The sequence below is a fragment of the Macaca thibetana genome, chromosome X, assembly GCF_024542745.1.
Source record: "Macaca thibetana thibetana isolate TM-01 chromosome X, ASM2454274v1, whole genome shotgun sequence".
NCBI classification, from domain to species: domain Eukaryota; kingdom Metazoa; phylum Chordata; class Mammalia; order Primates; family Cercopithecidae; genus Macaca; species Macaca thibetana.
Window position 1 is genome coordinate 56785601 of NC_065598.1, and position 15387 is coordinate 56800987.

General features: G+C 35.9%; 2 protein-coding genes across 4 annotated transcripts in view; one reads left to right on the forward strand and one right to left on the reverse strand.

The window, feature by feature from the left end:
- Positions 1 to 15387, forward strand: part of FAAH2 (fatty acid amide hydrolase 2) — a 294424-nt gene that overhangs the window by 130641 nt on the left and 148396 nt on the right. For all 3 annotated transcript variants that reach the window (XM_050776927.1, XM_050776926.1, XM_050776925.1), the window contains one exon: positions 9400 to 9519. In XM_050776927.1, the coding sequence (XP_050632884.1) occupies positions 9400 to 9519 (120 nt within the window). The remainder of the gene's footprint in view (positions 1 to 9399; positions 9520 to 15387) is intronic.
- The window catches only part of LOC126946496 (zinc finger X-linked protein ZXDB-like), a 540578-nt gene that overhangs the window by 35372 nt on the left and 489819 nt on the right, over positions 1 to 15387 (reverse strand). The window lies entirely within an intron of this gene.

Genomic DNA, 15387 nt, shown 5'->3' on the forward strand with positions numbered 1-15387 from the left:
GATATTGAGATTATCAGACTGAGAATTGAAACCTTTGTGATTAATATGTTAAGGGCCATAATGGAAAAAAATGGTCAACATGCAAGCACAGATCTGTAATGTAAGAAGACAGATGAGAACTTCAAGAATCAAAAGCAAACGCTAGAAAGAAAAAAGTTATAACAGAAATGAAGAACGTCTTTGATGGGCTCATCAATATGTTGTATACAAAATAGGAAACCTTCAGTGATATGGAAGATCTGTCAACAAGAACTTCCAAAACTGAAAGTAAAGAGGAAAAAGAATGAAAAAGACAGAACAGACTATCTAATAATTGTATGATTACAAATGCATATAATACACATATATAATTGGAACACTAGGAAGAGAACAAAGAGATTTTAAGAAACAACAATAAATGTTTGAGAAGAACTACACCTAGCATACTGTTTCATCCTTAGAAGATTAAAGAGAAAGAAAAAAACATTTAAAGAAGAAGGAAAAACATATCTTATCTATACAGGAGCAAAGATAGAATTATATTGGTATTTTCTTCAGAAACCATGCAAACAATAAGAGATGGGCATCCACTTTGGGAGGCCAAGGCAGGTGGATCACTTGAGGTTAGGAGCTCGATACCAGCTTGGCCAACATGTTGAATCCCCATCTCTACTAAAAATACAAAAATTAGCCAGGCCTGGCAGCAGGCGCCTGTAATACCAGCTACTCGGGAGGCTGGGGCAGGAGAATTGCTTGAACTCGAGAGGTGGAGGTTGCAGTGAGCTGAGATCATGCCACTGCACTCCAGCCTGGGTGACAGAAGGAGATTCCATCACACACACACACACACACACACACACACACACACACACACACACACGGGAGTCAAATATTTAAACCATTGAAAGAACCATCAACTTAAAATTCTGTCTAGCAGATCTATTCTTCAGAAATGAAAAAGAAATAACGATGCTCTGAGACAAAGAAATATTGACAGAATTTGTTGCCAGTGGAGCAATAGAGCAAGAATGTTAAAAGATATTCTTCAGAGAGAGAGAAAAAAAAGAATACAGGCCAAAAACCTGAATTCATGTAAAAAAAAAAAAAAAAAAAAGAAAGAAAAGAAAATTATTAGAGAAAGATTGAACAAAAGTAAAATAAAGTATTTTTAAATTATTGATTGATCTAACATGTAATTGTTCAAAATAATAATGCCAAAAATGTATTGGGTGATTATAGCTTGTGTATCAGTGAAATGAATGACAATGTTATATGGGATGGGATAAAGGAATTGGGAATGTTCCTTTATAAGATAACTGCACTACTTGGGAGGTGGCAGAGTATCATTTGAAGGAGACGTGAGTTAGTTCTAAATGTATATTGCAAACTCAAGGGCAAATATTAAACTAAAAAAAAGTATACTTTAAGTGGCAAGAGAGGAGAATAAATGGAAACATACAATATAGTCAGTTAAAATCAGAGACTTAGCCTCCCACACAGTAATAGTGGGAGAACTTAACACCCCACTGAAAATATTAGATAGACATTGAGACAGAAAATTAACAAAGATAATCAACACCTGAACTTAGCTCTGGATCAAGTGGACCTGATAGATATCTACAGAACTCTCCACCCCCAAACAATGGAAAACATATTTTTTTTTTCATCATCACATAGCACTTACTCTAAAATTTATCACATAATTTGAAGTAAAACATTCCTCATTAAATGCAAAAGAACTTAAATCATAACAATTTCTCAGATTACAGCACAATCAAATTAGAACTCAAGATTAAGAAAGTGACCTCAAACCAACCCACATAACTACGTGGAAATCGAGCAACCTGCTCCGGAGTGACTTCTGGGTAAATAATGAAATTAACAAAGAAATCAAGAAGTTCTTTGAAACTAATGAGAACAAAGACATAATATATCCGAATCTGGGCCACAGCTAAAGCACTGTTGAGAGAGAAATTTATAGCACTAAATCCCCACATCAAAAACCTGGAAAGGTCTAAAACTGACAACCTAACATCACAACTAAAAGAAGTAGAGAAGCAAGAGCAAACAAATCCCAAAGCTAGGAGAAGACAAGAAATAACCAAGATTAGAGCAGAACTGAAGGAGATAGAGACACAAAAAATCCTTCAAAAATCCATGAATTCAGGAGCTGTTCTTTTGAAAAAATGAATAAATAAATAAAATAGACCACTAGCTAGACTAATAAAGAAGAAAAGAGAGAAGAATTAAATAGACAAAATCAGAATGATATTACCACTGACCCAACAGAAATAAAAACAATCATCAGAGATTACTATATACACCTGTATGGACAAAACTAGAAAATTTAGAAGAAATGGAAAAAAATTCCTGGATGCATACTCCTTCCCAAGACTGAACCAAGAAAAAATTGAATCTCTAAATAGAACGATAATGAGTTCTAAAATTGAAGCAGTAATAAATAGCCTACAAAGTGAAGAAAAAAAAAAAAAAAGGCCCAACCAGATGGATTTACAGCTGAATTCTACCACAGGTAGAAAGAGGAGCTTGTACCATTTCTGCTGAAATTATTCCAAAAAATTGAAAAGCAGGGTTTTTTTTGTAACTCATTCTATAAGGCCAGAATCATCCTGATAAGAAAACCTAGAGACATACAAAGCTCAAAATAAAGGGATGCAGGAAGATCTACCAAGCAAATGGAGAACAAAAAAAAGCAGGGGTTGCAATACTAGTCTCTCATAAAACAGACTTTAAACCATCAAAGATCAAAAGAGACAAAGAAGGCCATTACATAATGGTAAAGGGATCAATTCAACAGGAAGAGCTAACTATCCGAAATATATATGCACCCAATACAGGAGCACACAGATTCATAAAGCAAGTCCTTAGAGACTTACAAAGAGACTTAGACTCCCATACAATAATAATGGGAGACTTTAACGCCCCACTGTCAACATTAGACAGATCAATGAGACAGAAAGTTAACAAGGATATCCAGGAATTGAACTCAGCTCTGCAGCAAGCAGACCTAATAGACATCTACAGAATTCTCCACCCCAAATCAACAGAATATACATTCTTCTCAGCACCACATCACACTTATTCCAAAATTGATCACATAATTGGAAGTAAAGCACTCCTCATCAAATGTACAAAAACAGAAATTATAACAAACTGTCTCTCAGACCACAGTGCCATCAAACTAGAACTCAGGACTAAGAAACTCAATGAAAACCGCTCAACTACATGGAAACTGAACAACCTGCTCCTGAATGACTACTGGGTACATAACGAAATGAAGGCAGAAATAAAGATGTTCTTTGAAACCAATGAGAACGAAGATACAACATACCAGAATCTCTGGGACACATTTAAAGCAGTGTGTAGAGGGAAATTTATAGCACTAAATGCCCACAAGAGAAAGCTGGAAAGATCTAAAATTGACACTCTAACATCGCAATTAAAAGAACTAGAGAAGCAAGAGCAAACACATTCAAAAGCTAGCAGAAGGCAAGAAATAACTAAGATCAGAGCAGAACTGAAGGAGATAGAGACACAAAAAACCCTCCAAAAAATCAATGAATCCAGGAGTTGGTTTTTTGAAAAGATCAACAAAATTGATAGACCGCTAGCAAGACTAATAAAGAAGAAAAGAGAGAAGAATCAAATCGACGCAATAAAAAATGATAAAGGGAATATCACCACCGACCCCACAGAAATACAAACTACCATCACAGAATACCAAAAACACCGCTACGCAAATAAACTAGAAAATATAGAAGAAATGGATAATTTCCTGGACACTTACACTCTTCCAAGACTAAACCAGGAAGAAGTTGAATCCCTGAATAGACCAATAGCAGGCTCTGAAATTGAGGCAGTAATTAATAGCCTACCAACGAAAAAAAGTCCAGGACCAGATGGATTCACAGTTGAATTCTACCAGAGGTACAAGGAGGAGTTGGTACCATTCCTTCTGAAACTATTCCAATCAATAGAAAAAGAGGGAATCCTCCCTAACTCATTTTATGAGGCCAACATCATCCTGATACCAAAGCCTGGCAGAGACACAACAAAAAAAGAGAATTTTAGACCAATATCCCTGATGAACATCGATGCAAAAATCCTCAATAAAATACTAGCAAACCGGATCCAGCAGCACATCAAAAAGCTTATCCACCATGATCAAGTGGGCTTCATCCCTGGGATGCAAGGCTGGTTCAACATATGCAAATCAATAAACGTAATCCAGCATATAAACAGAACCAAAGACAAAAACCACATGATTATCTCAATAGATGCAGAAGAGGCCTTTGACAAAATTCAGCAGCCCTTCATGGTAAAAACGCTCAATAAATTTGGTATTGATGGAACGTATCTCAAAATCATAAGAGCTATTTATGAGAAACCCACAGCCAATATCATACTGAATGGGCAAAAACTGGAAAAATTCCCTTTGAAAACTGGCACAAGACAGGGATGACCTCTCTCACCATTCCTGTTCAACATAGTGTTGGAAGTTCTGGCTAGGGCAATCAGGCAAGAGAAAGAAATCAAGGGTATTCAGTTAGGAAAAGAAGAAGTCAAGTTGTCCCTGTTTGCAGATGATATGATTGTATATTTAGAAAACCCCATTGTCTCAGCCCAAAATCTCCTTAAGCTGATAAGCAACTTCAGCAAAGTCTCAGGATACAAAATTAATGTGCAAAAATCACAAGCATTCTTATAAACCAGTAACAGACAAACAGAGAGCCAAATCATGAATGAACTTCCATTCACAATCGCTTCAAAGAGAATAAAATACCTAGGAATCCAACTTATAAGGCAGGTAAAGGACCTCTTCAAGGAGAACTACAAACCACTGCTCAGTGAAATAAAAGAGGACACAAACAAATGGAAGAACATACCATGCTCATGGATAGGAAGAATCAATATGGTGAAAATGGCCATACTGCCCAAGGTAATTTATAGATTCAATGCCATCCCCATCAAGCTACCAATGAGTTTCTTCACAGAATTGGAAAAATCAGCTTTAAAGTTCATGTGGAACCAAAAAAGAGCCCGCATTTCCAAGACATTCCTAAGCCAAAAGAATAAAGCTGGAGGCATCACGCTACATGAATTCAAACTATACTACAAGGCTACAGTAACCAAAACAGCATGGTACTGGTACCAAAACAGAGATATAGACCAATGGAACAGAACAGAGTCCTCAGAAATAATACCACACATCTACAGCCATCTGATCTTTGATAAACCTGAGCGAAACAAGAAATGGGGAAAGGATTCCCTATTTAATAAATGGTGCTGGGATAATTGGCTAGTCATAAGTAGAAAGCTGAAACTGGATCCTTTCCTTACTCCTTATATGAAAATTAATTCAAGATGAATTAGAGATTTAAATGTTAGACCTAATACCATAAAAAACCCTAGAGGAAAACCTAGGTAATACCATTCAGGACATAGGCATGGGCAAGGACTTCACGTCTAAAATACCAAAAGCAATGGCAACAAAAGCCAAAATTGACAAATGGGATCTAATGAAACTAAAGAGCTTCTGCACAGCAAAAGAAAATACCATCAGAGTGAACAGGAAACCTACAGAATGGGAGAAAATTTTTGCAATCTACTCATCTGACAAAGGGCTAATATCCAGAACCTACAAAGAACTCAAACAAATTTACAAGAAAAAAACAAACAACCCCATCAAAAAATGGGCAAAGGATATGAACAGACATTTCTCAAAAGGAGACATTCATACAGCCAACAGACACATGAGAAAATGCTCATCATCACTGGCCATCAGAGAAATGCAAATCAAAACCACAATGAGATACCATCTCACACCAGTTAGAATGGCAATGATTCAGGAAATCACAGGTGCTGGAGAGGATGTGGAGAAATAGGAACACTTTTACACTGTTAGTGGGATTGTAAACTAGTTCAACCATTATGGAAAACAGTATGGCGATTCCTCAAGGATCTAGAACTAGATGTACCATATGACCCAGCCATCCCATTACTGGGTATATACCCAAAGGGTTATAAATCATGCTGCTATAAAGACACATGCACACATATGTTTATTGTGGCACTATTCACAATAGCAAAGACTTGGAATCAACACAAATGTCTATCAGTGACAGACTGGATTAAGAAAATGTGGCACATATACACCATGGAATACTATGCAGCAATAAAGAAGGATGAGTTTGTGTCCTTTTTAGGGACATGGATGCAGCTGGAAACCATCATTCTCAGCAAACTATCTCAAGAACAGAAAACCAAACACCGCATGTTCTCACTCATAGGTGAGAACTGAACAATGAGATCACTTGGACTCGGGAAGGGGAACATCACACACCGGCGCCTATCATGGGGAGAGGGGAGGGGGGGAGGGTTTGCATTGGGAGTTATACCTGATGTAAATGACGAGTTGATGGGTGCTGACGAGTTGATGGGTGCAGCACACCAACATGGCACAAGTATACATATGTAACAAACCTGCATGTTCTGCACATGTACCCTAGAACTTAAAGTGTAATAATAATAATTTTAAAAAAGTTAAAAAAAAGACAACCTCTCAGAGAAGCAATAAAAATAGAAAACTTTAGGCTAACATTCTTGATGAACATCAATGCAAAAACCCTCAATAAAATACTGGCAAACAGAATTTAGCAGCACGTCAAATTGCTTATACATCATGAACAAGTTGGTTTCATCCCTGCAATGCAAGTTTGGCTCAACATATGCAAATCGATAAGTGTCATTTGTTGCACAAACAGAACTAAAGATAAAAAAAAGTGATTATTTCAATAGATGCCGAAAAGGCCTTCACTAAAATTTGGCATCCGTTTATGTTAAAAGCTTTTAATAAACTAGGTATTGAAGGAACATACTTCAAAATAATAAGATCTATATACGACAAACTCACAGCCAATATCACACTGAATGGGCAAAAGCTGGAAGCATTCTCCTTGAAAACAAGCACAAGACAAGGATGCCCTCTCTCATTACTCCTATACAACATAGTATTGGTTGTTCTGGCTGGGTAATTAGGCAAGAAAAAGAAATAAAGCATATTCAAATAGGAAGAGAGGAAGTCAAACTACCTTTGCTTGCAGATTACATGATCATATATCTAGAAAACCCCATCATCTCAGCTCAAAAGCTTCTTAAACTGATAAGCAACTTCTGCAAAGTCTCAGGATACAAAATCAATGTGCAAAAATTGCTAGCATTTCTATTCACCAATAACAGGCAAGTAGAGACAAATCATGAATGAACTCCAAATCACAATTGCTGCAAAAGAATATGATACCTAAAAATACAGCTTACAAGGAAAGTGAAGGACTTCTTCAAGGAAAGCTACAAACTACTCAAAGAAATCAAATAGGACACAAACAAATTAAAAAAAAAAATCCATGCGCATGGATAGGAAGAATCTTTATCGTGAAAATGACCATACTGCCTGAAGTAATTTATAGAAATTACAAGGGTTTTGAAGGTTTTGAACATTTCAGATGAAAACACTAAAAGCAACTGCAATAAAAGCAAGAATTGACCAGTGGAATCTAGTTAACTAACAAGCCTCTGCACAGCAAAAGAAACTATCATCAGAGTGAACAGACAACGTACACAAGGGAGATAATTTTTGCAATCTATCCATCTGACAAAGGTCTAATATCCTGTGTACAAGGAACTTAAACAAATTTACAAGAAAAAAAAATTAAAAAGTGGGCAAAGGACATGACCAGAGACGTCTCAAGAGAAAAACATTCATGCAGTCAACAAACATATTAAAAATAGCTCAACATCACTGATCATTAGAGAAATACACATCAAAACCACCATGAGATACCATCTCACGCCAGTCAGAATGGCAATTATTAAAAAGTCAAGGAACAACAGATGCTAGCTAGCTTGCAGAGAAAAAGGAATGCTTTCACACAGTTGGTAGGAATGTAAATTAGTTCAACCTTTGTGGAAGACAGTGTAGCAACTCCTCAAAAACCTAGCAGAAATACCATTTGACACAGAAATCCCATTCCTGGGTGTGTTAGTCAGGGTTCTCTAGAGGGACAGAATAGGATAGATTTATACATGAAGGGAGTTTATTAAAGAGTATTGGCTCGAAGGATGACAAGGTGAAGTCCCACAATAGGCCATCTGTAAGCTGAGGAGCAAGGAAGCCAATCTCAGTCCCAAAACCTCAAAAGTAGGAAAGCTGACAATGCAGCCTTCAATCCGTGACCAAAGGCCTGAGAGTCCCTGGCAAACCACTTGTGTGAGTCTAGGCATCCAAAAGCTGAAGAACTTGGAGTCTGATGTTTGAGGACAGGAAGCATGCAGCATGGAAGAAAGATGAATGTTGGAAGACACAGCAACTCTGCTCTTTCCAATTTCTACCTGCTTTATTCTAGTCACACTGATTAGATGGTGCCTGTTATGATTGGGGGTGGGCCTGCCTCTCCCAGTCCACTGACTCAAATGCTAATCTCCTTTGCAACACTCTCACAGACACACCCAGGAATAATGTTTTGCATTTTTCTATTCAATCAAGTTGCCACTCAGTATTAATCATCAAACTGGGTATATACCCAAAGGAATATAAAGCATTTTATTATAAAGATACATGCACGCATATGTTCATTGCAGCACTATTCACAATATCAAAAACATGGAATCAACCCAAATGCCCATCAATGATAGATTGAATAAATAAAATGTGGTACATATACACCATAGCATGCTATTCGGCCACGAAACGGAACAATATCATGTCCTTTGCAGGGACATGCATGGAGCTGGAAACCATTATTCTCAGTAAACGAATGCAGGGATAGAAAACCAAACACAGCATGTTCTCACTTTAAAGTGGGAGCTGAATGATTAGAACACATAGACACGTGGTAGGGAACAGCACACACTTGGGCCTGTTGGGGGATGTTGGGGGAAAGGAAAGCATCAAGAAGAATAATTAATGGGTGCTGGGCTTAATACCTAGGTGATGTGTTGATCTGTGGTGCCAAACACCGTGGCACACATATACCTATGTAGCAAACCTGTACATCCTGCACATGAACCCCAGAACTTAAAAGTTGATGGTAAAAAAAATAAGAGCTCTTTTCTATATGGGAGAATTAAGAAAAAACAGAAACACAAACACAGACCCAGGGGAGAAATATCCTCAGGGAAGACCTTATCAGTAATTACTTTAAAATGTAAATGGTTTAATATACTCAAATAACATAGATGAGTAGAATAGATTAAAATTATGATCTAAATATATGCTGTGAGCAAAAGACTCACTTTGGATCTAAAGACACAAAAAGGTTGAAAGTGAAAAGATGGAAAAAGATATTCTATGCAAATAGTATATTAGATTATTTATTTGCAAGTATTTTGTGTTTCCTTTAGGTGGTGAGGGCTGCACACTGGCAGCTGCCTGCTCAGTGATTGGTGTGGGCTCTGATATTGGTGGTAGCATTCGAATGCCTGCTTTCTTCAATGGTATATTTGGACACAAGCCTTCTCCAGGTAATGTTAATATGATTGGAAGGGGGGTTCTACTTTTATAATTCAGAGCAATTCAGAAATTTTGTTCCTAGCAGGATTATCTTACTTATCAGGGTGATTATTATATATTTCTCAATGTACTTAAATAAAACTAGGTACTGCTTATTGAGCACCAACTCTGGGATTGGTGCACAAAATTGTGCAAGAGTCTCCTATAACTAATTTCATTTAATACTTATAGTAGTTGGTTTTTTTTTTTTCAGAAAGATATCCCCAGTTTACAAATGACAAATTCAAAGCTCAGAAAGATTAAATAAGCCTGCCCCAAATTAAATAGTTAAACAAGTAAATCATAGTGCTAGGATTCAAACCTACTTGGATTACAGGAGACTATTTTCTATCCACTGTACTAAAATGACTTATCAGGTAAATTTGATTTTCCCTCATTTAAAGGGCAAAACAACACAATTTCAGAAACAGTGGAAAGAAAAAGTAAAATTCTGTCACCTAGAAACTCTAGTTATTGGCATTTACTGTTTTTTCAATGAATTCAAGGAGTATTTATTTTGTATTATTTATGATGGTAAGAATGTTAAAGCAGAGTCCCTTCATTCAAGGAACTTAAAATCTTCTAGACTTACAAAAAGTGATTTAAAGGTAATATAAGGTAGTCTAATAAATAGAATTGTGGTATCGTAAAGCAGAATATTTTGAAATTTAGATTAATCATAAAAATATGCTAAGAATAAATCCTCATTTGGTCATGGTTTTTAGGAATCAGCATTATAATAATGGTCCATATACACCATGGAATACTATGTAGCCATGGAAAAGAACAAGACAATTTCCTTTGCAGGAACATAGATGGAGCTGGAGGCCATTATCCTTAGCAAACTAACACAGGAACAGAAAACCAAATGCGATGTATTTTCACTCATAAGTGGGAGCTAAATGATGAGAATATGGGAACACATAGAGGGGAACAACAAGCACTGGGGACCTTTCAGAGGACAGAGGGTGGGAGGATGGATAGGATCAGGAAAAATAACTAATGGGTACTAGGCTTAATACCTGGGTGATGAAATAATCTGTAGAACAAACCCGAATGACACAAGTTTACCTATGTAACAAACCTGCACATCCTGCACATGTACCCCTAAACTTAAAAGTTAAAAAGAAAGATAAATCCTGGCTCTTCATGACTTTAAAGAATTATGCACAAAAGAGTACTGAAAATTGGCCTGCTAGGAGTTGACCTATTTTTTATCCCTTCCATATTTTATTCTAGGTTCAGGGGGTACTTATGCAGGCTTATTACATGGGTAAATTGTGTGTCCATGTGGTTTGGTGTACAAATGATTTCATCATTCAGGTAGTGAGCACAGTTGCTGATAGGTAGTTTTTTGATCCTTGCCCTCCTCCCATCCTCCACCTTTAAGTAGGCTCTGGTTTCTATTGTTTTCTTCTTTCTGTCCATGTGTACTCAAGGTTTAGTTCCACTTACGAGTGAGAAGATGCGGTAGTTTGTTTTCTGTTCCTGTGTTAATTAGCTTAGGATAATGGCCTCCAACTGCATTCATATGGTTGCAAAGGAATATTTTATTCCATTTTATGGCTGCATAGTATTTCATGGTGTAAGTGTACTTCATATTCTTTATTCAATCCACTGTTGATGGGAAGCTGGATTGATTCCATGTCTCTCCTATTGTGAATACTGCTGTGATAAACATATGAGTTCATGTGTCTTTTTGGTAGAACAATTAATTTTCCTTGGAGTATATATCTGGTAATGGGATTACTGGTTTAAATGGCAGTTCTAAGTTATTTGAGATATCTCCAAACTCCTTTCCAAAGGGCTGAACTAATTTACATTCTTACCAACAGTATATAAGCATTCTCTTTTCTCTGCAGTCTCATCAGCATCAGTTATTTTTCGATTTTTTCAATGATTGCCATTCTGACTTGTGTGAGACAGTATCTCATTGTGGTCTTTATATGCATTTCTCTGATGATTAGTAATATTGAGCATTTTTATAGGTTTGTTGGCTGCTCGTACATCTTCTTTTGAGAAGTGCCTGTTCATGTCATTTGCTCACTCTTTAATTGATTATTTACTTTTTGCTGGTTGATTAAGTGTCTTATAGATTCTGGATATTAGACTTACGTTGGATGCATGGTTTCCAAATATTTTCTCCCATTCTGTAGACTGTATGTTTACTCTTTTGATAATTTCTTTTGCCACGCTGTAGCTCTTTAGCTTAATTAGGTCCCACTTGTCAAATTTTCTTTGAAATTGCTTTTGGAGACTTAGCCATAAATTCTTTGCTAATCCAGTGACGAGAAGGGTATCTCCTAGGCTTTCCTCTAGTGTTTTCATAGTTTGGGATCTTATGTTTAAATCTTTAATTTATATTTGGTTAATTTTTGCATATGGTGAAATGTAGGGATCCAGTCATATTTTTCTGCATATGGCTGGCCAGTTATCCCAGCACTATTTATTGCATAGGAAGTCCTGCTCCCCTTGCTTTTGTAAATTTTGTCTAAGATCAGATCGTTGTAGGTTTGTAGCTTTATTTCTGGGATCTCTATTCTGTTCCATCGGTCTATGTATCTGTTTTTATACCAGTTTCATGCTGTTTTGGTTACGTTAGTCGTATAATACAGTTTTAGGTTGGGTAAAGTGATTTATTTGCCTTTGTTTTTCCTTAGGATTCCATTGGCTATTCAGATGTTTTATTGGTTCCATATGAGTTTTAGAATAGCTTTTTAAAAAAAAATTCCATGAAAAATAATGGTATTTTGATAGGGATAACATTGAATATGTAAATTACTTTGGAAAGTATGGCAATTTTAATGATATTTATTCTTCCAATCCATGATAATGGAATATTTTTCTGTTTGTTTCATCTCTAATAATTTTTCAGCAGTATTTTGTTGTTCTTTTTGTAAAGACGTTTCACCTCTTTGGTTAGTGGTATTTCTAGATATTGTAGTTTTGGTGTGGCTATTGCAAATAGGATTGCATTTTTTATTTGGCTCACGAAGAATATTACTGTAGTGTAGAAATGCTACCGATTTCTGTACATGAATTTTGTATTCTGAAACTTTACTAAAGTCATTTATCAATTCTGGGAGCCTTTTGGGAGAGTCTTTTTGAATCATATTGTCAGCAGAGAGAGATTGACTTTGTCTTTTTCCTATTTGAATGTCCTTTATTTCTTTCTCATGCCTAAATGCTCTGGCTGGGACTTCCAGTGTTATGTTGAATAGGAGTGATGAGACTGGACACCTTTGTCTTATTGCAGATCTCAAGGGGAATTATTCTGTCTTTTGCCCATTCAATATGATGTTGGCTGTGGGTTTGTCATAATTAGCTCTTATTATTTTGATGTATGCTCTTTTGATGACTAGCCTTATAGGGTTTTTATCATGAAGGAATGTTAGATTTTATTGAAGTCTCTTTCTGAATCTATTGAGGTGATTATATCTTTTTTGTTTTAAATTCTGTGTATGTGGTAAATCACTTTTTTTAAAATTTGCTTATGTTGAATTAACATTGCATTCCAGGAGTAAAGCTTACTCAACTGTTGTGAATTAACATTTTGATGTGCTGCTGAAATAAGTTTGCTAGTATTTTGTTGAAATTTTTTCTGTCTGTATTCATCAGTCCTGACTTTTGTTGTTGTCGTGTCTCTGCCAGATTTTGGCATCAGGATGATGCTTGATTTCTAGAATGAGTTAAGGAGCATCCTCTCCTCAATTTTTTTTTTTTTTTTTTTTTTTTTTTTGAGAGGGAGTCTCGCTCTGTTGCCCAGGTTGGAGTGCAGTGGCACGATCTCGGCTCACGGCAACCTCCACCTCTCGGGTTCACGCCATTCTCCTGCCTCAGCCTCGTGAGTAGCTGGGACTACAGGCGCCCACCACCATGCCCATCTAATTTTTTTGTATTTTTAGTACAGACGGGGTTTCACCATGTTAGCTAGGATGGTCCCAATCTCCCGACCTCATGATCCGCCAACCTCGGCCTCCCAAAGTGCTGGGATTACAGGCGTGAGCCACCGTGCCCGGCTTCAATTTTTCCTTTTTTTCGGGGTGGGGGGTATAGTTTCAGTAGTATTGGTACCAGGTTTTCCTCTTTCTTTCTCTTTCTTTTCTTTTTCTTTCTTTTCTTTCTTCCTTTCTTTCTCTCTCTCTTTCTCTCTTTCTCTCTATCTCTCTCTCTTCTTTTCTTTCTTTCTTCTTTCTTTCTTTCTTTCTTTTTCTTTCTTTCTTTTTCTTTCTTTCTCTCTCTCTCTTTCTTTCTTTCTTTCTTTCTTTCTTTCTTTCTTTCTTTCTTTCTTTCTTTCTTTCTTTCTTTCTTTCTTTCTTGCACTTCTGGTAAACTTCAGCTGTGAATCCATCTGGTCGATGGCTTTTTTGCATTGGTAGGTTTTTTTTTTAATTATTGAATTAATTTCAAAGCTTTTTTGTCTTTTCGAGGTTTCTCTTTTTTCCTGGTTCAATATTCAGAGGTTGTGTGTTTTCAGAAATGTATCTATTTTATCTAGATTTTCTAATTTTGTGTCCATAGAGGTGTTCATAATAACCACTGAGGATCTTTTGTATTTCTGTAGGATCAGTTGTAATTTCACCTTTGTCATTTCTGATTGTATTTATTTGGACTTATTTTTTTTTCTTTGTGAATCTAGCCAGCAGTCTATCTTATTTATTCTTTCAAAAAAGAAACTCTTGGTTAAATTGATATTTTGTATGAACTTTTGCATGTCAATTTCATTTGTTCTACCCAATTATAGTTATATATTTTCTACTGCAAACTTTGAGTTTGGATTGTAATTTACTTTCTAGTTCCTTTGGGTGTGATCAGATCATTAATTTTAGATCTTTCTAACTTTCTGATTCAGGCTTTTAACATTTTAAACTTTTAATAGTGCATTACCTGAATCACAAAGATTTTGGTAAGTTATTTTTTATTATCATTAAGTTATAATAATATTTTGATATATGCCTTAATTTCATCATTAACCCAAAAGTTATTCAGGAAGACATTATTTAATTTCCACATATTTGTGAATTTTTGAAATATTTTATTTATATTGGTTTCTATATTTTTTGTACTCTGATCCAAGAGTGTGTTTGGTATGATTTAAAATTTTTTGAATTTATTGAGACTTGCTGTAATACCAAACTTGTGGTCAATCTTAGAATATGTTCCATGTGTGTATGAGAGAAATGTATATTCCATGATTGTTGGGTGGACTATTTTGCAGATGTCTATTAGGTACAATTGGTCAAATGTTAACATTATATCCTTCATTTCTTTGTTAGTTTTCTGCCTCAAAGATCTGTCTAAGGCTGTCAGTGGGGTTTTGAAATCTCCAACTATTATTGTGTGGCTAAGTTTTTTTCTTAGGTCAAAAAGAACTTGTTTTGTGAATTTGAGTGCTACAAATGTATATATAAGATAATTCAGTCTACTTGGTAAATTGAATCCTCTATCATTATATAATGCCCTTCTTTATCTTTCCTGATTGTTGTTGGTTTAAAATCTGTTTTATCTTATAAAAAGATAGCAACTCCTGCTTTTCTTGTTTGCTATTTGCATGGTAAGTTTTTCTCCATTTCTTTACTTTGAGCCAAAAGTGTTGTTACATGTGAGAGAAATTCCTTGAAGACAGCAGATGGTTGCCTTTTTAGTTTGGCATTTAGACCATTTACATTTAGGGTTAGTATTGATGGATGAGATTTTGATTCTGTACTCATGTTGTTAGCTAGTTGTTTTATAGTATTCATTGTGTAATTGCTTTATATCATCTGTGGGCTGTTTGCTTGAATTGTTTGTGGTAGCAGGTATCATTCTTTTGTTTCTATGTCTGGCACTCCTTTAAGGAC